This window comes from Microcaecilia unicolor, chromosome 2, assembly GCF_901765095.1.
Source record: "Microcaecilia unicolor chromosome 2, aMicUni1.1, whole genome shotgun sequence".
Taxonomy (NCBI): Eukaryota; Metazoa; Chordata; class Amphibia; order Gymnophiona; family Siphonopidae; genus Microcaecilia; species Microcaecilia unicolor.
In genome coordinates, this window is record NC_044032.1 from 255,687,651 (window position 1) to 255,712,168 (window position 24,518).

The 24,518-nt window shown below is 47.3% G+C and overlaps 2 protein-coding genes across 4 annotated transcripts in view; one reads left to right on the forward strand and one right to left on the reverse strand.

The window, feature by feature from the left end:
• Nucleotides 1-602: 602 nt before the first annotated feature.
• On the forward strand, nt 603-3,580 carry LOC115463456. Its single transcript, XM_030193965.1, has 2 exons — nt 603-755; nt 1,007-3,580. Exons 1-2 carry the CDS (start codon nt 695-697, stop codon nt 1,573-1,575), a joined length of 630 nt encoding a protein of 209 aa, XP_030049825.1. The 5' UTR covers nt 603-694; the 3' UTR covers nt 1,576-3,580.
• Nucleotides 3,581-15,684: 12,104 nt separating this feature from the next.
• LOC115462399 (putative tRNA (cytidine(32)/guanosine(34)-2'-O)-methyltransferase) overlaps nt 15,685-24,518 on the reverse strand; it is a 35,034-nt gene continuing 26,200 nt past the window's right edge. For all 3 annotated transcript variants that reach the window (XM_030192409.1, XM_030192407.1, XM_030192408.1), the window contains exons 10-11: nt 17,872-17,975; nt 15,685-16,337 (exon numbers count right to left, since the gene is read on the reverse strand). In XM_030192409.1, the coding sequence (XP_030048269.1) occupies nt 15,849-16,337; nt 17,872-17,975 (593 nt within the window). In that variant the 3' untranslated portion in view covers nt 15,685-15,848. The remainder of the gene's footprint in view (nt 16,338-17,871; nt 17,976-24,518) is intronic.

A 24,518-nucleotide genomic window follows, 5' to 3' on the forward strand; every position in this document is an offset into this window, starting at 1 on the left:
GCTGTCAGGACCATCCTCTTCTTTCTCTGCCTCATCCTGTGGACAGATGAGAAGTATGACTATGGTGATGTGAGTTCTCCTCATGTTGCACTCGACTATCCAGATGCAAGCTGCAGTCATGCCTCATAGTTTCAGTTAGAGCAAACTCAGGAGTGGCTTGACCTATCTTCTGCCATGGCTTTGCAAGTTCGTAAGGAGCAATTTGAAACAGATGGTTTTGCATGTGGCATCTGTGTTCAAGATTTAGATGAGATCCTGCACAGTCCCTTCTTTCTAAAGTAAGGTTACCAACCAAATTCATTCGTTTTAGGGACATGCACTGAATCCAGTCCTTGTTTTATCTGCTTCCCCAGTTTTCACTTATGGAGGTGATCTGGTTTCTCTAAGAAATGCAGGAACTACTAGTCCATGAATGAAGTAGGGGAATCAGTCCTGCAGAACTGAAGTCCATTAGTAACTCTGTTTCCTATACTATGAACTTAACTTGTTATGTTCTTTCTAGGTGGATTACACCAACCCAAATTCCTACATTAATGTCCTCATCGGTATTTCCACCTTCCTCTCATTCTATGGCTACCTTCTCTTCTACAAGGCAACGAAGAATGCCCTCCAGGGGTTCAGCCTACGCTCCAAATTTATCTGTATCATCCTAGTGTTAGTGCTCTGTGGTCTTCAGAGTGGCATCCTAGAAACCATGGGGGCTCTGGGAGCCATTCCCTGCATCCCCCCTTTCTCTGTGCAAACCAGATCTCAGAGTAAGTTACTCCACCTTTCTTCTGTAAGTCTGTCCCAGTTTAGGTTACTCAGCCTTCATAATCATGTATAGCCTACACTCTGCCCTACATTATTACTAAAGTGGTATATACATTTTTATGAATAAACATATGTTATTAATTTTGTATTGAATATGAAAGTCAAATTATATTTGTAGATAATTTGTATAGACTTTGTCAGAAACAACTGGTAACATTAGATTTATGGTGTTAACTGTTCTTCTCTTTTCCAGTCATCTTTTATTACTCCTTGACAGTGGAAATGTTCTTCATCGGCATTTTTGCCCGCTTCTGCTTCCGTAAAGTGGAGCCCAGCCCTGAGGCTGGACACTTAGAAAGAAGGGTTAAGCAGCCAAAGGCCCATAAGTCGTCCCAGACCAACGCAGCATACCTACACAGCTCTGGATTCTCTGAAACAGATGACTTGTCCCTGGGGGCCAATCCCGGCCATCTCAGTGACAGTGAAGACAGCCTGTGCCACATTGAGCATACTCCTCTGGACAGGTTTGACTTTGAAATGGCACAGAAGATGCAGATGGGCATTTGGGATGGCAGACAATTTGCTCCTCCTGCTGACAAAGACGCCAAAAACGTATCTAGAGAACTCCAAACTACTGCAGGGCTGAAGCCAAATTGCTTTTCCCCTGCAAGAAAGCATTCCAAGATAGAACAAGAGGACCAAACTCGGAATACTAGTAACACAGTGAACTCTGCCGCATCTCATGCAACTTCAACAGTGAATGGCATTCAGGTTCATGCTCAGATAAATTATATCAATACTAACGAAGCCACGGTAGTTTAGACACATTTAATCAGACCTTAGTCAGATGAAACACAAGTGGTTTGAAACTCCCAGACCTCGGGGTCCATAACAACTGGTTATAGACAGCTATAAGGGGGCCTCCCTCTGAACCAGCTTAGTCACAGAATGATTCTCTGGCACATGAACTGTCCTGGAGGTGCTTATCTTTCAAATCTCGGTGTACTGTCATGAAAAAAGGGACTCTCTCTTCTACCTATTACAAGCTTGTGTACTGCAAAACCTAAAGGGCAATCCAGGCCAATGTTTGCAAAAAGCACTGGGACATTATCCATAGTGCCATGAATAAGTCCATCTCAGAAAATACATCAGCCCTTGTGTGTGGCTGATGGCACCTTTATAAATGCAGGAGACACAGAACAAGATGTTAATCTGGCAAAACTAAATCAATTTTAGGAAAACCAATGAAGTGACTGGATTGAGATGAAAACTCTCTAAGGTTAGCCACAACTGACTGGCGCAAACTATCAATGATTGGCAGAGACAATTATGAACACACTGAGCCAAGCAAAATATTAAAGTGAGATCTTTAATTACAGAGGTCAGATGAAATTTCCAGACAATCCCCCCCCCCCCCCCCCCCCCCCACAAAGACCTAAACTACAAACTCCTCCATTAATGAGAAAAAAGAAGATAACTCCCTTTTACTACTACTACTACTACTTAACATTTCTAAAGCGCTACTAGGGTTACGCAGCGCTGTACAATTTAACATAGAGGGACAGTCCCTGCTCAAAGAGCTTAGGGCAATAGTAGCAAAAATCATATTAATTTCTAGACAACTGAATGGACTTTTAACAGGACCATATTAAACCTTCTCCCTCCCTTTCAAAAGAAACAAACTCTGCACAACAGATGCAATATAATTTTTTCATCCTTGAAGGTCATCAGTCTTACACTGGATATACTGAACACAAAGGTCTTCAGGGAACATATCTGCAGCTTGATGAATTGTGGAGGGTAATTTTATAATAAGCTACCTAGGTTTGGAGGATAAGCAGGCACCTATGTGCCTTCATAAAATACTAGGAGTAAATGTGGGAAAACATTACAGCTAGACTGAAGCCATGGATATTTACATCTGCTCAAGAGAAGGTGTAAATGTTACTGTGTAAGGTACTTGAGTAAATTGGAATACAGAAGTTCAAGTCGAGTTACAATCAGGGTCCAAGGAACAAAACAGGCAGGCGATCCACAAAATCCAAGATAGGCAAAAAAAACAGTAGATTGATATGAAAAGTCCAAATTTATTCACCACAAACAGAAGCAAAAAGTGCACAAATACACAAGTTGAGGCTGCACTAAGGAAAGTTTTTAATGATTAGGTGACATGTTTGGACTAAACCTTCTGGTTTCTAATAGCTTCTGACGCAGTCCTTGAGAGGGCGAAACTTGGCCCTGTCAGGCTTTTAGGTATTTTTGTATTTTGTGGTTCTATATGGTGAATAAATCTGGACTTTTCTTATCATCGATCTACTGCTGAGTTATAATCAGGTACAGTATTTTTCCTGTCCCTGGAGTATTTACAATGTAAGGGGTCTTTTAACCTGCAGTAAGTTACAAATGCGTGTGTACTATCCACACTCTAAAAAAATATTTTTTACTTTTTTGGCCAAGGGTGTGTCTGCGGGGGGTGGAGTGTGGGCACTTCTGCACTAATCGGTTAGAGCGTCAGCACTGCTGTGCACTGATTAGCACAGGATTAGCGCATGAGCCTTTACGGCCTACAAAATAGGTGGCAGTAAGGGCTCAAGCAATAATTTTTGTTAATGGCAAGACCAAACAAAGGTGGAGTGAAGACACAGATGTGCAAGTCCAAAGAGCCTTTATTAATCAGACCCAACACGGTCACCGTGTTTTGGCTATAAAGCCTGCATCAGGAGTCAAAATTTCAGGCTGATATGAGACCTTCAGAATACAGACTGAAGCAAAACCACCACCAAAGCCAGCATGACAAAGTCCTTGGTTTGGAGTGCTATATGACATGTTATATACAGTGGTGGAAATAAGTATTTGATCCCTTGCTGATTTTGTAAGTTTGCCCACTGACAAAGACATGAGCAGCCCATAATTGAAGGGTAGGTTATTGGTAACAGTGAGAGATAGCACATCACAAATTAAATCCGGAAAATCACATTGTGGAAAGTATATGAATTTATTTGCATTCTGCAGAGGGAAATAAGTATTTGATCCCCCACCAACCAGTAAGAGATCTGGCCCCTACAGACCAGGTAGATGCTCCAAATCAACTCGTTACCTGCATGACAGACAGCTGTCGGCAATGGTCACCTGTATGAAAGACACCTGTCCACAGACTCAGTGAATCAGTCAGACTCTAACCTCTACAAAATGGCCAAGAGCAAGGAGCTGTCTAAGGATGTCAGGGACAAGATCATACACCTGCACAAGGCTGGAATGGGCTACAAAACCATCAGTAAGACGCTGGGCGAGAAGGAGACAACTGTTGGTGCCATAGTAAGAAAATGGAAGAAGTACAAAATGACTGTCAATCGACAAAGATCTGGGGCTCCACGCAAAATCTCACCTCGTGGGGTATCCTTGATCATGAGGAAGGTTAGAAATCAGCCTACAACTACAAGGGGGGAACTTGTCAATGATCTCAAGGCAGCTGGGACCACTGTCACCACGAAAACCATTGGTAACACATTACGACATAACGGATTGCAATCCTGCAGTGCCCGCAAGGTCCCCCTGCTCCGGAAGGCACATGTGACGGCCCGTCTGAAGTTTGCCAGTGAACACCTGGATGATGCCGAGAGTGATTGGGAGAAGGTGCTGTGGTCAGATGAGACAAAAATTGAGCTCTTTGGCATGAACTCAACTCGCCGTGTTTGGAGGAAGAGAAATGCTGCCTATGACCCAAAGAACACCGTCCCCACTGTCAAGCATGGAGGTGGAAATGTTATGTTTTGGGGGTGTTTCTCTGCTAAGGGCACAGGACTACTTCACCGCATCAATGGGAGAATGGATGGGGCCATGTTCCGTACAATTCTGAGTGACAACCTCCTTCCCTCCGCCAGGGCCTTAAAAATGGGTCGTGGCTGGGTCTTCCAGCACGACAATGACCCAAAACATACAGCCAAGGCAACAAAGGAGTGGCTCAGGAAGAAGCACATTAGGGTCATGGAGTGGCCTAGCCAGTCACCAGACCTTAATCCCATTGAAAACTTATGGAGGGAGCTGAAGCTGCGAGTTGCCAAGCGACAGCCCAGAACTCTTAATGATTTAGAGATGATCTGCAAAGAGGAGTGGACCAAAATTCCTCCTGACATGTGTGCAAACCTCATCATCAACTACAGAAGACGTCTGACCGCTGTGCTTGCCAACAAGGGTTTTGCCACCAAGTATTAGGTCTTGTTTGCCAGAGGGATTAAATACTTATTTCCCTCTGCAGAATGCAAATAAATTCATATACTTTCCACAATGTGATTTTCCGGATTTAATTTGTGATGTGCTATCTCTCACTGTTACCAATAACCTACCCTTCAATTATGGGCTGCTCATGTCTTTGTCAGTGGGCAAACTTACAAAATCAGCAAGGGATCAAATACTTATTTCCACCACTGTATTGCTCGGTAAATCTTACTGCATTGGGAGCCAGTTGTCTTGTCAGCTCCGGTGGTTGTTTAATTCCAGTCTATTTTTTGAAGGTTCCTTTATCTCAGCCTGACATTTTGGTTCCTGACACAGGCTTTATAGCTGAAACGTGGTGACCGTGTTGGGTCTCATTAATAAAGACTTGCACATCTGTGTCTGTTTCTTCACTCCACCCTTGTTTGGCTTTTGCTGTTTTTTTTTTTTTGGGGGGGGGGGGTTGTTCTTTCTTTTTGTTTTGCTGCACGCTAACGGCAACATTAGCACATAGAGGAGAAAGTGGTTGCGGTGGAGGGGCAGTCTGGATGGGCCATTTGGCTCTTATCTGCCATCATGTTTCTACATGGCCATTAATTCAGAAAATGGAAAATCTGCCATTTTCCAGCTGTGGTAGAAATGGCCTTAAGAGTGTGGAAACGGGCAATGTAAGAGTGTGCTAAGGCCACTTTCAACCTCAGCTTTGTAAATGGAGCCCTAACTTTGCACCTGAAGTTTAAGTGATTTGCCCAAGATCACAAGGAGTGGCAGGGAGATTTGAACCAGGTTCTCAGCCCACCATTAGACTACTTCTCCATTCTGTGCCTCCACCGGTGCTTCACCTAAATTCTGCCCCAGAACACCCATACACACAAGTGACATAACAGTGCACACATCTTGGCATGGCATGTACCTTTATGTGTATAACTCCTGGGGGAATTTTATAAAAACCCTTTTAGATGCATAAAATTAGCTCCACTCTTAATAATACTGCCAGCACTTACAAGAGAACTCAAGGATCCCATGAACTTGTTTTCATAGTCCTTCAAAGATCCAGATATCCTTTTCTTTCATACTTGTAGGCACATTGAGCATAAGATGAGCAGAAAGAGTGAAATGCCCAGGGAGAAAAGAAAAACTGTTAAATTTAGGGCCTCTTTTACCAAACTGCGTTGATGATTCCTGCACAGCAATGTTGACGAAGCCCGTTCAAAGTGAATGAGCTTTGTCGGCACTGCCACGCCAGGATTGCTAGTGCAGTTTGGTAAAAGAGGCTCTTCCTATATAATAATTCTCACCTCCAACATTCTGAGGCTGCCTGGAACCGTGGTTTCCGGCCAGAGTTAGATGGAGTAAATAATAGTGACGTGAGGGAGAGGGGAGGAGCTGCAATGTAGGGAGCAGCGAATCGGCTGCAGCGAGTGTACAATGGGAGGGGGAGGAGTTATAATAGTGACATCAGGGAGAGGGGAGGAGCTGCGATGCAGGGAGCAGCGAATCGGATGTGGCAAGTGTACAATGGGAGGGGGAGGAGTTATAATAGTGACATCAGGGAGAGGGGAGGAGCCGCAATGCAGGGAGCAGCGAATCGGCTGTGGCAAGTGTACAATGGGAGGGGGAGGAGTAGGGAAACACGCGGAGCGTGTTTCCCTACTCCTCCGACCCAGCCAGCAGCAAACGACCCAGGCAGGGGGAGGAGTGTTTCCCTACTCCTCCCCCTGCCTAGAAATCGCTCGAGACTGCCTGCCAACCACACACTCTGAGGAAAACCTTGCTAGCGCCCGTTTCCTTTAAAACAGAAATGGGCCTTTTTTACTAGTAATGCTATAAAACAGTTTAATCTGGCCAATATTAATGAAAAAAAAAATACTGTGGGACTCTGGAATGCCTTTTAGTTTCCTGTTGCTTGGGAAAGGGTATGATACATACCTGTAGCAGTTGTTCTCCGAGGACAGCAGGCTGATTGTTCTCACGACTGGGTGACGTCCGCGGCAGCCCCCACCAACCGGAAATAAGCTTCGCGGGACGGTCGACACGCAGGGCACGCCCACCGCGCATGCGCGGCCGTCTTCCCGCCCGTGCGCGACCGCTCCCGCCAGTTGAATGACTAGCAAAAAATATGAAATACACAACTCCAAAGGGGAGGAGGGAGGGAAGGTGAGAACAATCAGCCTGCTGTCCTCGGAGAACAACTGCTACAGGTATGTATCATACCCTTTCTCCGAGGACAAGCAGGCTGCTTGTTCTCACGACTGGGGTATCCCTAGCTCTCAGGCTCACTCAAAACAAGAACCCAGGTCAATTGAACCTCGCAACGGCGAGGAAACAACAGAAATTGACCTACGAAGAACAACTAACTGAGAGTGCAGCCTGACCAGAATAAATTCGGGTCCTGGAGGGTGGAGTTGGATTTACACCCCAAACAGATTCTGCAGCACCGACTGCCCGAACCGACTGTCGCGTCGGGTATCCTGCTGGAGGCAGTAATGTGATGTGAATGTGTGGACAGATGACCACGTCGCAGCCTTGCAAATCTCTTCAATAGTGGCTGACTTCAAGTGGGCCACTGACGCTGCCATGGCTCTAACACTATGAGCCGTGACATGACCCTCAAGAGTCAGCCCAGCCTGGGCGTAAGTGAAGGAAATGCAATCTGCTAGCCAATTGGAGATGGTGCGTTTCCCGACAGCGACCCCTAGCCTGTTAGGGTCGAAAGAAACAAACAATTGGGCGGACTGTCTGTGGGGCTGTGTCCGCTCCAAGTAGAAGGCCAATGCTCTCTTGCAGTCCAATGTGTGCAACTGACGTTCAGCAGGGCGGGTATGCGGCCTGGGGAAGAATGTTGGCAAGACAATTGACTGGTTAAGATGGAACTCCGACACCACCTTCGGCAGGAACTTTGGGTGGGTGCGGAGCACTACTCTGTTGTGATGAAATTTGGTATATGGAGCATGAGCTACTAGGGCTTGAAGCTCACTGACCCTACGAGCTGAAGTAACTGCCACCAAGAAAATGACCTTCCAGGTCAAGTACTTCAGATGGCAGGTATTCAGTGGCTCAAAAGGAGGTTTCATCAGCTGGGTGAGGACGACGTTGAGATCCCATGACACAGTAGGAGGCTTGACAGGGGGCTTTGACAAAAGCAAGCCTCTCATGAATCGAACGACTAAAGGCTCTCCAGAGATGGCTTTTCCTTCCACACGATAATGGTAAGCACTAATCGCACTAAGGTGATTCCTTACTGAGTTGGTCTTGAGGCCAGACTCTGATAAGTGCAGAAGGTATTCAAGCAGGTTCTGTGCAGGGCAAGAACGAGGTTCTAGGGCCATGCTCTCACACCACACGACAAACCTCCTCCACTTGAAAAAGTAACTCTTTTTAGTGGAATCCTTCCTAGAGGCAAGCAAGACCCGGGAGACACCCTCAGACAGACCCAACGCAGTGAAGTCTACGCCCTCAACATCCAGGCCGTGAGAGCCAGAGACTGGAGGTTGGGGTGCAGCAACGCTCCGTCGTTCTGCGAAATGAGAGTCGGAAAACACTCCAATCTCCACGGTTCTTCGGAGGACAACTCCAGAAGAAGAGGGAACCAGATCTGACGGGGCCAAAAGGGCGCGATCAGAATCATGGTGCCGCGGTCTTGCTTGAGCTTCAGTAAGGTCTTCCCCACCAAAGGTATGGGAGGATAAGCATACAGGAGGCCGGTCCCCCAATGGAGGAGAAAGGCATCCGACGCTAGCCTGCCGTGTGCCTGAAGTCTGGAACAGAACAGAGGCAGCTTGTGGTTGGTCTGAGAGGCGAAAAGGTCCACCGAGGGGGTGCCCCACGCTCGGAAGATCTTGCGTACCACTCTGGCATGGAGCGACCACTCGTGCGGTTGCATGACTCTGCTCAGTCTGTCGGCCAGACTGTTGTTTACGCCTGCCAGGTACGTGGCTTGGAGGAGCATGCCGAACCGACACGCCCAACGCCACATCCCGACGGCCTCCTGGCACAGGGGGCGAGATCCGGTGCCCCCCTGCTTGTTGACGTAATACATTGCAACCTGATTGTCTGTCCGAATTTGGATAATTTGACAGGACAGCCGATCTCTGAAAGCCTTCAGTGCGTTCCAGATCGCTCGGAGCTCCAGGAGGTTGATCTGCAGATCCTTTTCCTGGAGGGACCACAGACCCTGAGTGTGGAGCCCATCGACATGGGCTCCCCACCCCAGGCGAGATGCATCCGTCGTCAGCACTTTCGTGGGCTGCGGAATTTGGAATGGACGTCCCAGGGTCAAATTGGTCCGGATGGTCCACCAGAGCAGTGAAGTGCGGCAACTGGTGGAGAGGCGGATGACATCTTCTAGATTCCCGGTGGCTTGAAACCACTGGGAAGCTAGGGTCCATTGAGCAGATCTCATGTGAAGACGAGCCATGGGAGTCACATGAACTGTGGAGGCCATATGACCCAGAAGTCTCAACATCTGCCGAGCTGTGATCTGCTGAGACGCTCTGGTCTGCGAAGCCAGGGCCAAGAGATTGGTAGCCCTCGCTTCGGGAAGGTAGGCCTGAGCCGTCTGGGTATTCAGCAGCGCTCCTATGAATTCCAGAGACTGAGTAGGCTGGAGATGGGACTTTGGGTAATTTATCACAAACCCCAGCAGCTCCAGAAGTTGAATAGTGCACTGCATGGACCGGAGGGCTCCTGCCTCCGAGGTGCTCTTGACCAGCCAATCGTCGAGATATGGGAACACGTGCACTCCCAGCTTGCGGAGATACGCCGCCACCACCACGAGGCACTTTGTGAACACTCGTGGGGCAGAGGCGAGCCCAAAGGGCAGCACACAATACTGAAAGTGCCGTGCGCCCAGGCGGAATCTGAGATACTGTCTGTGAGCTGGCAGTATCGGGATGTGAGTGTATGCGTCCTTTAAATCCAGGGAACATAGCCAATCGTTTTTCTGAATCATTGGCAGAAGGGTGCCCAAGGAAAGCATCCTGAACTTTTCTTTGACCAGGAATTTGTTCAGGCCTCTCAGGTCTAGGATGGGACGCATCCCCCCTGATTTCTTTTCCACAAGGAAGTACCTGGAATAGAATCCCTGCCCTTCCTGCCCGGGTGGTACGGGCTCGACCGCATTGGCGCTGAGAAGGGCGGAGAGTTCCTCTGCAAGTACCTGCTTGTGAAGGGAGCTGAAAGACTGAGCTCCCGAAGGACAATTTGGAGGCAGGGAGGCCAAATTCAGGGCGTATCCGCACCGCACTATTTGGAGAACCCACTGGTCGGAGGTTATGAGAGGCCACCTTTGGTGAAAAAATTTTAACCTCCCTCCGACCGGCAGATCGTCCGGTACGGACACTTGTAGGGCGGCTATGTTCCCGTGGATCCAGTCAAAAGCCCGTCCCCGGCTTTTGCTGTGGAGGCGCAGGGGGCTGCTTAGGCGCACGCTGTTGACGAGAACGAGCGCGCTGGGGCTGTCCCTGTGCCTGACGAGGCCTTCGGGCCGGCTGGTTGTACCTACGCTTTGCAAAAGAATAGGGTGCAGCCTGCCGGGCCCGGGAAAAACGTCCACCTGTTGAGGTGGATGCTGAAGGCGCCCGGTGGGAGAGCTTGTCGAGAGCGGTTTCCCGCTGGTGCAGTTGGTCCACCATCTGCTCGACCTTCTCACCAAAAATGTTATCCCCCCGGCAAGGGACGTCGGCCAGTCTCTGCTGGGTGCGGTTGTCCAGGTCAGAGGCACGCAGCCATGAGAGCCTGCGCATCACTATACCTTGGGCCGCAGCACGAGATGCCACGTCACAGGTGTCAAAGATACCCCTGGACAGGAACTTTCTGCACGCCTTCAGCTGCCTGACCACCTCCTGATAAGGCCTGGACTGCTCCGGCGGGAGCTTATCGACCAGGTCCGCCAGCTGTTGCACATTGGTCCGCATGTGGATGCTCATATAGAGCAGGTAAGATTGGATGCGGGTCACGAGCATGGAGGATTGGTAGGCCTTCCTCCCAAATGAGTCCAGAGTGCGAGACTCCCGCCCCGGGGGCGCCGAGGCGGTATCCCTCGAACTCCGTGCCCTCTTGAGAGCAGAATCCACGACCGCTGAGTCATGGGGCAACTGGGGCCGCATGAGCTCTGGGTCAGAGTGGATCCTGTACTGGGACTCTGCTTTCTTGGGAATGGTGGGATTAGTTAGTGGTCGCACCCAGTTCCGGAGCAGCGTCTCCTTCAGGACATTGTGCAGCGGTACCGTGGAGGACTCTCTAGGTGGTGATGGATAGTCGAGGACCTCGAGCATCTCGGCCCTCGGCTCTTCCACAGAGACCACGGGAAAGGGAATGCTTATAGACATATCCCGCACAAAGGAGGCAAAGGAGAGACTCTCAGGAGGTGAGAGCTTCCTCTCCGGTGACGGCGTGGGGTCCGAGGGAAGGCCCGTAGACTCCTCTGAGGAGAAATATCTCGGGTCCTCCTCTTCCCCCCACGAGTCCTCATCCTCGGTATCGGACATTAGCTCATGTAGCTGCGTCCGGTACCGGGCCCGGCTCGACGTCGAGGCACCGAGGTCTCGGTGTCGTCGAGCGGTGGACTCCCGCGCCGGCGGGGACGGAGCTCCCTCCATCGACGTCGACGGGGACTCCACCTGCGTGGCTGTCGAGACCGGCACCGCAAGCGGCGGCGGTGTCGACTGCCCCGGCGCCGGGCTAGAGCTCGCCGGCGCCACAGTCATCGGCGCCGAGGGCGCAAGCACCCCCGGCGCCGGCACAGCCTGGCGCATCAGCCCTTCCAGGATCCCCGGAAGGATGGCTCTGAGGCACTCGTCCAGGCCCGCTGCCGGGAAAGGCGGTGGGGCCGGTAAGGGTGTCGGTGCCGGAAGCTGCTGGGGGCCAGGAGACGGCACCGAGGTGCCGGAACCCCGACGCGTCGGTACCTCCACCACCGACGGAGATCTCTCCTCTCTACGATGACGCTTCGGCGTCGACTCCCCTTCAGGGTGCACCGAGGGCTCCCGGTGACGGCGCTTCTTGTCCTTTTTCCGGTGCACGTCACCGGCGCCGGAGGGCATGGAGGAGGAGGAGGTCGATCCCCCTCGGTCTCGAGGTACCGGGTCCGACAGGGTTCGGTCCCGTGGCTCACGAGTTGAGGGAGTGACCGGGGCCGACTGCCCACGCGGTCTCTCTACCCCACTCTCGCCGGCGGACCGGCGGGCCGACGGGACCTGTTCTCCTGGGGTCGCTGCCATCGGTGCCGATGTCTCGGGCATCGATACCGGTACCGAAGAACCGGTCTTCGATACCGATGCCGTCGAGGTCGACGTCGAGGGGCCGGCGCAAGTTCCAAAAAGACGGTCCCGCAGAACTTGCCTCGCAACCTGAGTCCGTTTCCGGAGACCGAGACACAAAACGCACGACTTGAGATTGTGCTCCGGCCCGAGGCACTGGAGGCACCAAGCGTGGGTGTCGGTCTGCGAGATCGGCCGGCCGCAGCGACCACACTTTTTAAATCCACTCGGGACCTTCGAGGACATCGACGGAAAAATCGCGTCGGCGAAGTCAAAGTCGGCAATGGTGGCTAAAATCACACCACGAAAACTGAAACCGACCGAGCGGCCACTAGGCCGCAACGAGGCGTCCCCGCTAGAAAGCGAGGGAAAAGAAGGAGCGCGTGCTCCACACGCGCAAAATTCTCTCTTTTTTTTTTTTTTTTTTTTTTAATAAAAGAGAAAGAAGAAGAAGAAGAGGCCGAACAGGCCAAAAGCGACGATCCGCGTAAACGCGGTCGAAAAAATCCGGCGGCTGAAACGAGAGAGAGGGGAAAACACAACTCTCTCAGTCGCGGAAAAAAAGTAACTGGCGGGAGCGGTCGCGCACGGGCGGGAAGACGGCCGCGCATGCGCGGTGGGCGTGCCCTGCGTGTCGACCGTCCCGCGAAGCTTATTTCCGGTTGGTGGGGGCTGCCGCGGACGTCACCCAGTCGTGAGAACAAGCAGCCTGCTTGTCCTCGGAGAATGAAGGAAACCGGGTGGTGCACTTTAGAATTAATGAGCAGTGAATAATGAGGCAGGAAGACAGTGACAGACTGGGAAATATATATGGTTTTGCTGAAGTCACAAATAATCAGTGACAGCGCCAGTGACTTAACCTTGAATCTCCCAGAAACACTCTTGACTCGTAGCTCATTGCTATTCCAGTACTCCACACACTTTCCTCCCTAAATCATATCATTTTTTATTGGTGATACTATATGCTTGTATCAAAGTAGGCACACCTAAAGGGGTGAAAAGAAATGAAAGGGAACTTGGAAAAACTGAAAGACTGGTCAAGATATGAGATGCTGTGCTTCAGGGCAAAAAAGGTAAAGCCATCTTGGAGTGTTAAGAGTGCATAACAGCCTTTATCCCCTGAAGAAGCCACGAAGTTGTGGTGAAACTTGGAACAAAGTTGGGACAATGTGCATTAGTTAATGTCATTTGCGGTCCTGCATCTATCTACATGGAACAGCTCTTGTGAGCAAGTAACAGAAGCTGATTTTTTTTTTAAATGTTATGGTAGGGAAAGACTTATGATGTGCAATGATAGATGACAGGGACTGCCAGATGTGAGTTTTCACATTTATATCAGTCACATATAAGTTCCGAGCACATCACTTCAAACATTTTTTATATAATAAGTTTTTATATCTTGTATGGGTTGGTTGAACATATTTCCTTGACTATTTAATATTGCATGTGATTAATTCCAAGGATAATGTATTATAATAACAATTTTTTATTTTTTATTAAAAGATATTCACAATTTTTGCATAGACAAAAAGGGTAAAGACTAGGGTGCAAAAGTGCATTTAGTCACAAAGCATTAAGTAGTAAAACACTACCATCATTAAAGAGGAAGGAGATCTAGTAGTAATCATCTCTGATTACCTGAATTTAGCCAGTAAATGAGATAAAACAGCAGGGGAAGCTCATAGTATGCTCAGGTGTTTAAGGGGGGGGGGGGGGGGTGGCTGCAGCTGGAATATTGTCCTTGTACAAGTCACTGGTGTGATCCCACCTAGAATACTGCATTCAGCTCTGGAGGCTGCACCCTCATATGGACATCGAGACAATAGAAATGGGTCAGAAAAGAATAACTAAAACCATATAAGGCCTACAACAACATCCCTACACATAGAGGGCTTACAAGCACTCATTGGGGATCCTTATTTGACTTGGAGGCAAACTCTGGCATAGTCTGCTCTACACGACCCAATGAACTGTAGAATGATTGAGGTTGGATTTTATTTTAAACATAATGGCTGGGGAAGTGTATTTTCACACAGATCTCTGTTTGTAAAAGTTGATTCAGTGATTCTGCTGTATTTATGCTACATGTAGTTGTTTTGCTAATTTCTGTCTGCCATGTTTAAATAAAAAACAAAACACAAAAAAACTCTTTAATACTCATTGGAAAAAAGAAGGGAAAAGAGGGATCTGACAGAAGACAACATAACATGCCTAGTAGCTAATGGCAAATAAAACCTAACAGATCATCCACTCTGGCCAGTTCTTCCTCTGGTTTATTTATCACATTTATACCCCACCTTTTCCCACATGTTTGAAGGCTCAAAGTGGCTTACAATGTACTGAAAAGGCTATCGCCAGTCCAGTGGTTAAACAAATACAATAAAATTGTGGTGATAGGATAGAAGGAACAGGGTAAGAGGGAAAAGGGTAAAGATAAGAGAGTCCACAATGGTTCATGAATTTGCTGTTTTGAAGGACTTTAGGTTTTATGTTGAATCCTTGGGGTAGGCCTTCCAGAATAGGCTGGTCTTAAGTAATTTCCTGAAGCTGAGATGGTTTTGAGTGGTTTTGACAGCTTTTGGCACGGCACTCCATAATTGGGTGCTAATGAAGGGAAAGGATGATGCATAAGTGGATTTATATTTAAGGCCATTACAAGTGGGGTAATGGAGATTTAGGAATGAACAGGACATGCTTGAAGTATTCTTGTCTGGAAGATTGATTAGGGTGTTCATATATCCTGGAGCTGCTCCATGAAGAATTTTGTGGACAAGGGTACAGATGTTGAAGTTAATTCATTCTTTTAGTGGTAGCCAGTGCAGTTTATCTGGAAGGGGCTTGGAACTTTCAAATTTAGATTTACCGAAGATTAGTCTCGCTGCTGTGTTTTGGGCAGTCTAAGTTTCTTTATAAGTTGTTCTTTGCATCCTGCGTATATACCATTACAGTAGTCGAGATGACTTAGAACTCACTACCACACTAGGTAAGAGACTACAATTTCCCATACATAGACCAATAGCAGCTCCCCCCCCACCTTGTCTTTACCACTGCAGAAAGTAAGCTCATAGAAACAATAAAAGAACACGTCCACGAAAGAGTGGCAGAACAGACTCCGGCAGGAGAGCAAGACAAAGTTAAGCACACTCAGCACAGATACAGAGGAAAGTGGTAAAAGCACACACAAATATCCAAAGTTAATCGGCTAAAAGTAACTGGCTTACACTGCTCAGTGGCTCTTTACTTTCTGTTTTAGACTTCAAATATCCACCCCACTATGTTTAGATTTTTAGAGTCTTTTGATCCATGCACATAGGTACAAATAGAAATAGAGATCAACCAACAAGCTGTTGCTCTTTATTGTCTTGGGGAAAATCCACTGCTTATTTCTGGATTAAGCAGCATAAAATGTATTAAACTTTTTCAGGATCTTGCCAGGTATTTGTGACCTGGATTAGCCACTGTTGGAAACAGGATGCTGGGCTTGATGGACCTTTGGTCTATCGCAGTATGGCAATAGTTATGTACTTATGTATCCATGTGGAATAATTCTGCAGCCACAATACTTTATTAAAAAAATAAAACTGATAAGTAAATGTAAAATGTCCATGTGGTAAAAAATCCATTCTATGATGAAATAGACAGTCTGTCTACTGCTTCCTCCACTGTGGTCTGGGGCAAGTCAGTGATGACCCTGAGACAAGCTGCACCATGTGATATGCCATCTCGTTCCTGTCTTGGCGCTGGAAAGGGGTTGCTGGTCTCCTCCCCCATTGATGGGGGCGATTCAGTCGTATCACAGTCTGAAACTGGGTCACTCACTACCTTCCCTTGCTTCTGACTGGTTGATAGTAGTGGGGCAGAGAGACAGGTTTTCTCCACCATGACCTGGTGAGATTCAGTAGCATCACGGTGAAAGGCTGGATCACACGCCAACTTTTCTTCCTCCTGGCTGGCTGATGGCAGTGGGACAGAGAGACTGCTCTCCTCCAACAGGGTAGGCCCTCGTTCCTTGGCTAGCAGGTTGTTCCTTTTTAAGAAGCAAGCTTCCTGATAGGGAGGCAGGATCGGGGGCTGAGTTGGAGGCAGGTAGGTGTATTCTTTCCCAGGCTCCAGCTGTACAGCAAAATAAGATATAAAATGTGCATAAGGTGATAAAGAATGACCAGAAGTTGAAGACAGCAGCACAATATGGAACAGACTGCAAATAAAAAGGGAAAATTGTGGTCTCAGACTCATGCACTGCACTATCCCCTCTGTTAGAATAAATACTATCAAAGCCTGTACAAAATATCCAACTTTCTGTACAACTGATACAAATAACAGAACTCTGCACTATGGGGTTATAAGTTTCCAAACCAACTGCCTAGGGCACCAAATAGTTGCGCTAATCAGGAGGCTGATTCCACTTGCTTCAGACCTGTGCTTTATAATCTCTAAGGGGAGAAACTTCCCCTCCTCACCACGCTCAGGTTCTTCCTATGAGTACCACCACCCTAAATCCAACCCCTACTGCAATGTACAGAGGAATGCAGTAAGAACGCCCTACAAACAATTACTATGGCAAAAAAGGGAGCTTGATGCTCACTAAAGAACATATTAATCATTCAGAATATAAGAATGTTCCTCCCCCCAGCGCATAGTTAAGCTCTGGAACTCATTGCCAGAGGATGTGGTAAAAGCAGTTAGTGGAGCTGAATTTTAAAAAGCGTATGGCAAATTCTTGGAAGAAAATCCAATAAACTGTTGTTCGGTAGACCTGTGGAAAGCCACTGTTGTTCCTGGAGTTAAGTAATTTGGAATCTTGCTACTTTTTTGGGATTGCACCAGGTACTTGTGACCTGGATTGACCACTGTTGGCAACAAGATGTTGGGCTAGATGGACCTTTAGTCTGACCCATATAGAAATTCTTATGTCCTTAAGCCTTATATCATATCAAGAAACCAAACCAGATGGCATTTCCTGAACTTGAGACAATATATACACAGAAGAGCGATGATGTTTCCAGAGGAAGCTTTCAGGAACATTTCAAAATGAATATAACCTGCAAGTATGGTTTGATTTACTGATATGCTAATTTCCAGAGCAGTAGCCAAGTCAGCCTGTGACAGGAAAAATTACCAAGTCTGGGGGTACATTATAGGCCAGCCAATTTATTGAAGCATGAGCTTTGAGGAAAATCATTTCATCAGATGTCCTTGAAAGCTTATTGTCTTGATAAAATCAGTCTGTAAGGTGAACTTCACTCTTTTTATACACCTAATGTTAGCTGCCAATGTATGTTTCCCAAAATGTCATAGCATTTGTCCACTTCAAATGAACGACTACATCACAACTTTTAGCAATCCACACAAGGCGGAGTGAATGAGTACTGGAAGGAGGCTACCAGGATTTCAGGTTCTAGAGAATGCAACAATGACTTCTTTGTGACTAATTATGGTCTAGGCGGTATATAAATACTGAAAATAAATAAATAAATAAATAATTCTCTACAACATAAATGGAGACAGCACAGGTATTTACACCATGCAGAAAGAAAAAAAATCAGGCTGTAAGATCAGAAATATAAAAAAAAAAAAAAAGAAGATAATCTAATGTCCTCCCTCTCTCAGCAATGAGAAGAGAGTCCTATTTGGTCAGGATTCTCACCTGCAGAGGGTAAGTGCGGTCAGAATCATAGGCACTGAGGTCTCCACAGGCCAGGAAGGGCACAATGATGCGGTTGGGACCTTGTAGTTGGTTGAAGTCCACATCTAAGAAAGAGGAAATCCAGCAGGGTGAGTCTGGAGATTCAATGATGTGGAACCAGTGGCAAGCAAGGAGGAGACCAACAAGATGCAATACACCTAATAGTTCTTGGTCTACAAACAGTGTTTTCCTTAAAGAGGGAAATTCAATTGTGGGGGAAAACAGTTCATTGAATTTCTCTTTTACTTTTATAGGACTATGCTTTGACAGTAAAATCCTAACCCCTCTTGTATTTCTGTCACTAAGAAGGCAAAAATAGATTCTTCATCTCTTCTCCACTGGGAACTAGCTGTGGTTTTTGAAATGAGCTCCTTGTGAAACCAGAATGTCAGATTTCAAAATCTTGGTGACATTCTATCCATTTCACTGGAGAATTCAATCCTTTAATATAGAGAGTAAATAGGTTATATAGTGCCACGATGGCTTATTTATTCATAGTTATACAGTAAATGGCAGCAGAAAAAGACCAAATAACCCGTCCACTCTGCCCAATTATTCCTGTTCACACATTGCTAAGGATATACCTCAGCAATCAGTTCTAAAAATTTGAGGGCCTGAAGGGTGGCTCATTTGCAATACTAAACCTCCCTAATCTTCTTCCTACCGCTCTCATGGAATATGTAGACAGAGAAGGAGAATCAGGCCCACTATCTTGATGAAACACCACAGACTTCTCTCACTTCCTGACCACTAAGGATCCTCTTTGTTCATCTCGAGCTTTCTTGAATTCTGTTACTGTCTGTCCCACCTACTCCTCTGAGAGGCAGTTCTATGCATTTACCATCCTTTCTGTGAAAATTAAAACAAAAACATCTAATTCCATACACTAGTCCTATAACTGTGAGCATGTCTCCCCAAACTGAAAATATGACCAAGTCATAGTGGAACAATGAAGATAAAGAAAGCATGTTTCCTTCACACAAACACAACACAACCTCTTGGAACCCAGAATCTCTTTACTTCCTGGAACTCAAACTTGTGCTTTAATGAAACACACAGAGGGACACCCAAATGGGAGGAATATTTCCAAAACTATAATCCCCCCAACTGGTTAACCACTGTAAATCATGAAAAACAAATTAATGTCCTACTGTTCCCTTCCTTCACTTTTGAAGGCTGTACATCATAAGGAGGCTGTACATCACGCTTCTCCATTCCAGTTATAAATGTAAGGAATTCAGAATAGGACTTCATGATCTAGGAGCCAAAGTTTGAATATAGGCCTCTCATATCAACAAAAAGAATTTCCTACACTTAAAGGTGTAATGTGCTTCCCCCCTCAATTCCAGCATCATTAAATTGTGAAACTGTACACATCACCAAGATGGAGGCTCACTCTGAATCCATTTTTGCATAACACATTTTTTCCAACAATGCATGCTTTTCTACAAAAAGTCATGCCCTGAAGATTTAACATTTCAGTCTGATCAAGAACAATGGTGAAAAAAGTATGCATTGACTAATTATGCCTGCTTAATAACCAAGAACTCTTTTCCAGAAAACTTGTAGGGACTGACAGCTCTAGAGAGAATGGAGAAATGCGACATCCATTTTTTGACATTTTAGACACACAACAGAATTCACAGAACCCATATGAAATGCTTGCTTTTGAGCAGCATACTTACAAAGCAAAACACGAAATTGACATTCGCACATTATCAGCAGCATGGACTGTGGCTGGTATTATTATACATCTAAGGTTAATATTCAACTGACAACCCAGATCTTTTTCCCATCTATCCACTATCTGTAAATGGTCATCCCTCTCCCCCCCCCCCCCCCCGACGTTTGATTTAGGCTTATATGCAATTCAGAACAAAGTCTATCAGTGGAAGGGGACTCAAACCAAGCTCTAAGCGTATTACCATAGTCCCTCCCGTGATAGTGCATGAATATAATGTGATAATTGATGATACACTAACAAATCTGTAGATCTAGAATAAGTGGTCCTCAAAATTACAGGAAATCTCATAATAATCTCTTTGTCTGTTAGTACATGTTCTAAATGGGTGACTCTCTGAATCCATGCCCGGGGAGAAAAGCAAGATACTTACCTGTAGCAGGTATTCTCTGAGGACAGCGAGCCATTCATTCTCACATGTGGGTGATGCCATCCATGTCGCCCAGTGCGGAATGCTTAAAAAAGCGTGTACAGCTTTAAATATACACAACAGTGTCCCCACCACACATGCATGAGTGCCTTCCCGCCCACCGTGAGAGCACAGGACCATCAGTACAATAGTATAGCTATCAGGACAGGAGAACTCCAAGGGGAGGTGAGAGGGTATCTAAGAATGAATGGCCGCCTGCTGTCCTCAGAGAATACTTGCTACAGGTAAGTATCTTTGCTTTCTCAGAGGACAAGCACACCATATCCTTCTCACATATGGAAATCCCTAGCTACCAGGCTCACTGAAAACAACAGTAGGACAATAGGATATTGCAATGGCAAGGTCAAAATAAGAATTAACCTGAAAATATATACATACTGTGTGAGAGTGCAGCCTGGAACAGAACAAAAATGAGCCTGGGGGGTGGAGTTGGATTCTAGATACCAAACAAATTCTGCAGAACTGTCTGTCCAAACCAACCACTGAGTCAGGTATCTTACTCTAGGACAATAGTGGGATGTAAATGTGTGGACTGAAGACCACATTGCAGCTTTGAAAAATTCTTCTATAAAGGCCGACTTCAAGTGGGCTACTGATGCAGCCATGACTCTGACATTATGAGACTTGATATGACCCTCACGAGTCAACCCAGCTTGGGTGTAAGTGAAAGAAATGCAATCTGCCAGCCAATTGGAGATTGTGTGTTTCCCGATGGCAGCCCCCATCCTGTTGGGATAAAAAAAAAAAGCTGGGTGAACTGTCTGTAGGGCCTAGTCTGCTCCAAGTAAAAGGCCAAGGCTTGCTTGCAGTCCAAGGTGTGCAGTGCACTTTTGCAAGGATGGGCATGAGGTTGGAAAAAAATGTTGGAAGAACGACTGACTGGTTCAGATGGAACTCTGACACAACCTCAGCAGGAACTTAGGGTGCGTGCAGAGAACTACTCTGTTATGATGAAATTTAGTGTAAGGTGGATCTGCTACTAGGGCCTGAGGCTCACTGACCCTGAAAGCTGAAATTAACAGCCACCAAAAATATGATCTTCCAAGTCAAGTACTTCAGATGACAGGATTCCAGCTGCTCAAAAGGAGCTTCCATCAGTTGGGTAAGGACGATGTTGAGATCCCATGTCACAGGCGGACGTTTGACAGGGAGCTGTGTCAAAAGCAAAACTCTTATGAAGCAACTAAAAGCTGTCAAGAGATGATGGTAAGCACTAATTTCACTGGGGTGAACTCTTACAGAGTTGGTCTTAAGACCAGACTCAGAAAGGTGTAGAAGGTATTCAAGCAGGGTCTGTGAAGGACAAGAAAAAGGATCTAGGGCCCTGCCTTCACACCAGATGGCAAGCCTTCTCCATTTAAAAGAGTTAACATCTTAGTGGAATCTTTCCTTGAAGCCAGCAAGACCTTGGAGACACCCTCAGGAAGATGCAAGCAAATTCTAAGCTCTCAGCATCCAGGCTGTGAGGGCTAGGGGACTGGAGGTTGGGATGCAGAAGAGCCCTCTTTCTGCATGATGAGTCTCAGAATACACTCCAATCTCCATGGTTCTTCGGAGGATAAGTCCAAAAGAAGAGGAAACCAGATCAGTCTGGGCCAATAGGGGGTGATCAGAATCATGTTCCTCGGTCTTCCTTGAGTTTCAGCAGTCTTCCACACGAGAGGTATGGGAGGATAAACATACAGAAGACCGTTCCCCCACAACATCCAACACTAGTCTGTCATGTGCCCTGAACCTGGAACAATACCGAAGGACTTTGTGATTGAATGGAGTGGAAAAAGAGACCCAGAGGGGGTGCCCTACTTTCGTAAGATCTCGTAAGTAACATGTGTGCTGAGAAACTACTTGTGCAGTTACATGACCCTGCTCCGTCTGTCATTCAGGGTGTTGGATCTGCCCACAGGGTATGTGGACCTGAGAACTACCCTGTTCTGGATGGCCCAGTGCCACATTCCTACATCCTCCTGACACAGAGGGTATGATCAGGTATCCTCCTGCTTGTTGGTGTAATACATTGCAACCTGATTGTCCACTTCACCGAGTACAATTTGATTGACCAGCCGATCCCTGAAAGCCTTATTCCAGAATGCCCGCAGTTCCAGAAGGTTGATCTGAAGATCTGCTTCCTGAGCTGACCAAGCTCTCTGTGTGTGAAGCCCATCTAGATGAGTCCCCCACCCCAGGCGGGATGCATCGTCAGCACCTTCTGAGGCTGAGCAATTTGGAATGGAAGTCCCACGGTCAAACCGTCCACCAGAGAATGTCACTCGGATGACATCCGCTAGGTTCTCAGAAGCCTGACACCACTGGGAAGCTAGAGTCCACTGGGTAGTTCTCATATGAAGACCTGTCATGGGTGTAACATGCACCATGGAGGCCATAACATCTGCCAAGCTGTGACCTGCTGGCTGGCCCGAACCCGAGTGGCGATTGCAACTAGAGTGTCTGCCTTTGGCACACGAAGATAGGCTAGTGCTTGTTGTGTGTCTAGAAGGGCTCCAATGAACTCCAACAGCTGAGCCGGGAGCAGATGGGGTAGTTTAAAACAAACCCTAGTAGATCTAGCACTAGAATAGTTCTCCGCCTGGTGAACTGAGCACTGTCCTTCGATGTGCTCTTTACCAGCCAATCACCCAGATAGGGAAACACATGGACTCCAAGTCTGAATTGCAACTCTGCGACTAGTGCTAGACACTTGGTGAAAACACTGGGAGTTGACGCAAGGCCAAACAGCAACACGCGGTTTTGGAAGTGACATGTTTCCTCCCAAAATCTGAAATACTTTCAGGCCACAGAAAATATTGGGATGTGAGTGTAGGCTTCCTTTAAGTCCAGAGAGCATAGCCAATTTGTTTCCCGAATCACTGGGAGAAGGGTGCCCAGGAAAATCATTCTGAACTTTTCTTTGACCAGAAATTTGTTCAGGACCTTTAGGTCTAAGATGGGACACAGCCCCCCCCCCCCCTTTCTTTGTGACAAGGAAGTAACTGGCATAGAATACCTGCCCTTCTTTCCCTGGTAAAACGGGCTTGACCGCTTGGGCCTTCAGAAAAGCAGAGAGTTCCTCTGCATGTACTTCTTTGTGCCGAGAGCTGAAAGAACATGCAGTCACTGGTATGGCGGCTATGCTCTGCTGAACACAGTCAAAAGCTTATCCCCTGCTTTGACTGGGGATGCAGTTGGGCCTTAGGCGCAAACTGTTGATGAGAATAGAAGTGCTGAGGCTGGTGAAAAAGAGCATACCTACACCTTTGAGAGTAGTAGGGAGCTCTCTTTGTTTTGTTTGAAAACCTCCTGGATGAGAAAGGGGCAGAAGGCGTCTGGTGGGAGAGAGTATCAATGGTATCAGTATGCTTCTTAATGAGGTCAGCAACCTCCTCCACCTTCTCTCCAAAAAGGTTATCCCCTGGCACATGGAATCTGCCAATCTTTGCTGGACTGCGGGGCCCAACAGACATACAGCCATGAAAGCCTGCATATCTCTATACTCTGGGTGGAGATCCTGGATGCCACATCAAAAGTATCGCAAGTGCCCCTGGTCAAAACCGTATGACACGCCTTCTGCTGCTTGGCCAGCTGGTGAAGAGATATGGCTTGCTCCGGTGACAGAGAGTCTGCCAAAATCAGGTAAACTGTACACCAAAAAGAGTCCATGGTTCAAGCTGCTTTATCTGGGGGTGCCAAAGCAAAGTCCCCGGAACTCCTGGCTCTTTTGAGCGTGGATTCAACCACCAGGGAATAATGAGGCAACTGAGGCCTGTCAAAACTTGGGGAACTCTGGATCCTGTACATGATATCAATCTTTTTGGGCAGGACAGGGACTGACAGAGGGTACTCCCAGTTCTTCACCTGAACATCTTTCAGGATCCAGTGAAGCGGGACCATCACAGACTCTAGCAGGAGAGTTGTAGTCCAGGACCTCAAACATCTCAGCCCTGGGTTCATCCTAAGTCTCCAAACAAACTAGAATGGTCAACCGTCATTTCCTTGACAAAACCAGGGAAGGAAAGGTATTCAGGTGGAGACTTCTTCCTTTCCTCTGGAGGGGAGGGGTCAGATGAGATACCATAGGACTCCTCCTCCGAGAAGTACCTAGGGTCCTGATCAGACATCCATGAGGGCTCCTCATTGGTGTCAGCAAAGAACTCCTCATGGGAGGGCTGAGATCAAACATGCCTTGAGAAAGAGGAACCACAACCTTGTCTGGAAGGGCGTCGAGGTGTAGGCTCCACCCGCGACTCTGGCAAAGTTTCCTCCACTGACATCGAAGGAGGTGCCAGCATGGGTGGCACCAGGGTCGGAGACCTCACTGCAGGCTGAGGGCTTTGTGAGGCAGCAGGAAGGGGTGCAACTGGTGCAAGCACTCCAGATGCCAATGCACTCTGAAGGAGCCCCACCAAATGCTGATGGAGTGTGGACCGAATGCGCTCATCAAGG

Excerpts from the sequence above, each read along its gene's own strand:
- LOC115463456 (XM_030193965.1), top strand. The coding sequence starts at position 695 with ATGGGGGCTCTGGGAGCCATTCCCTGCATCCCCCCTTTCTCTGTGCAA. Across the intron at positions 756-1,006 it reads TGTGCAAACCAGATCTCAGA|TCATCTTTTATTACTCCTTG; the intron begins GTAAGTTACTCC and ends TCTCTTTTCCAG.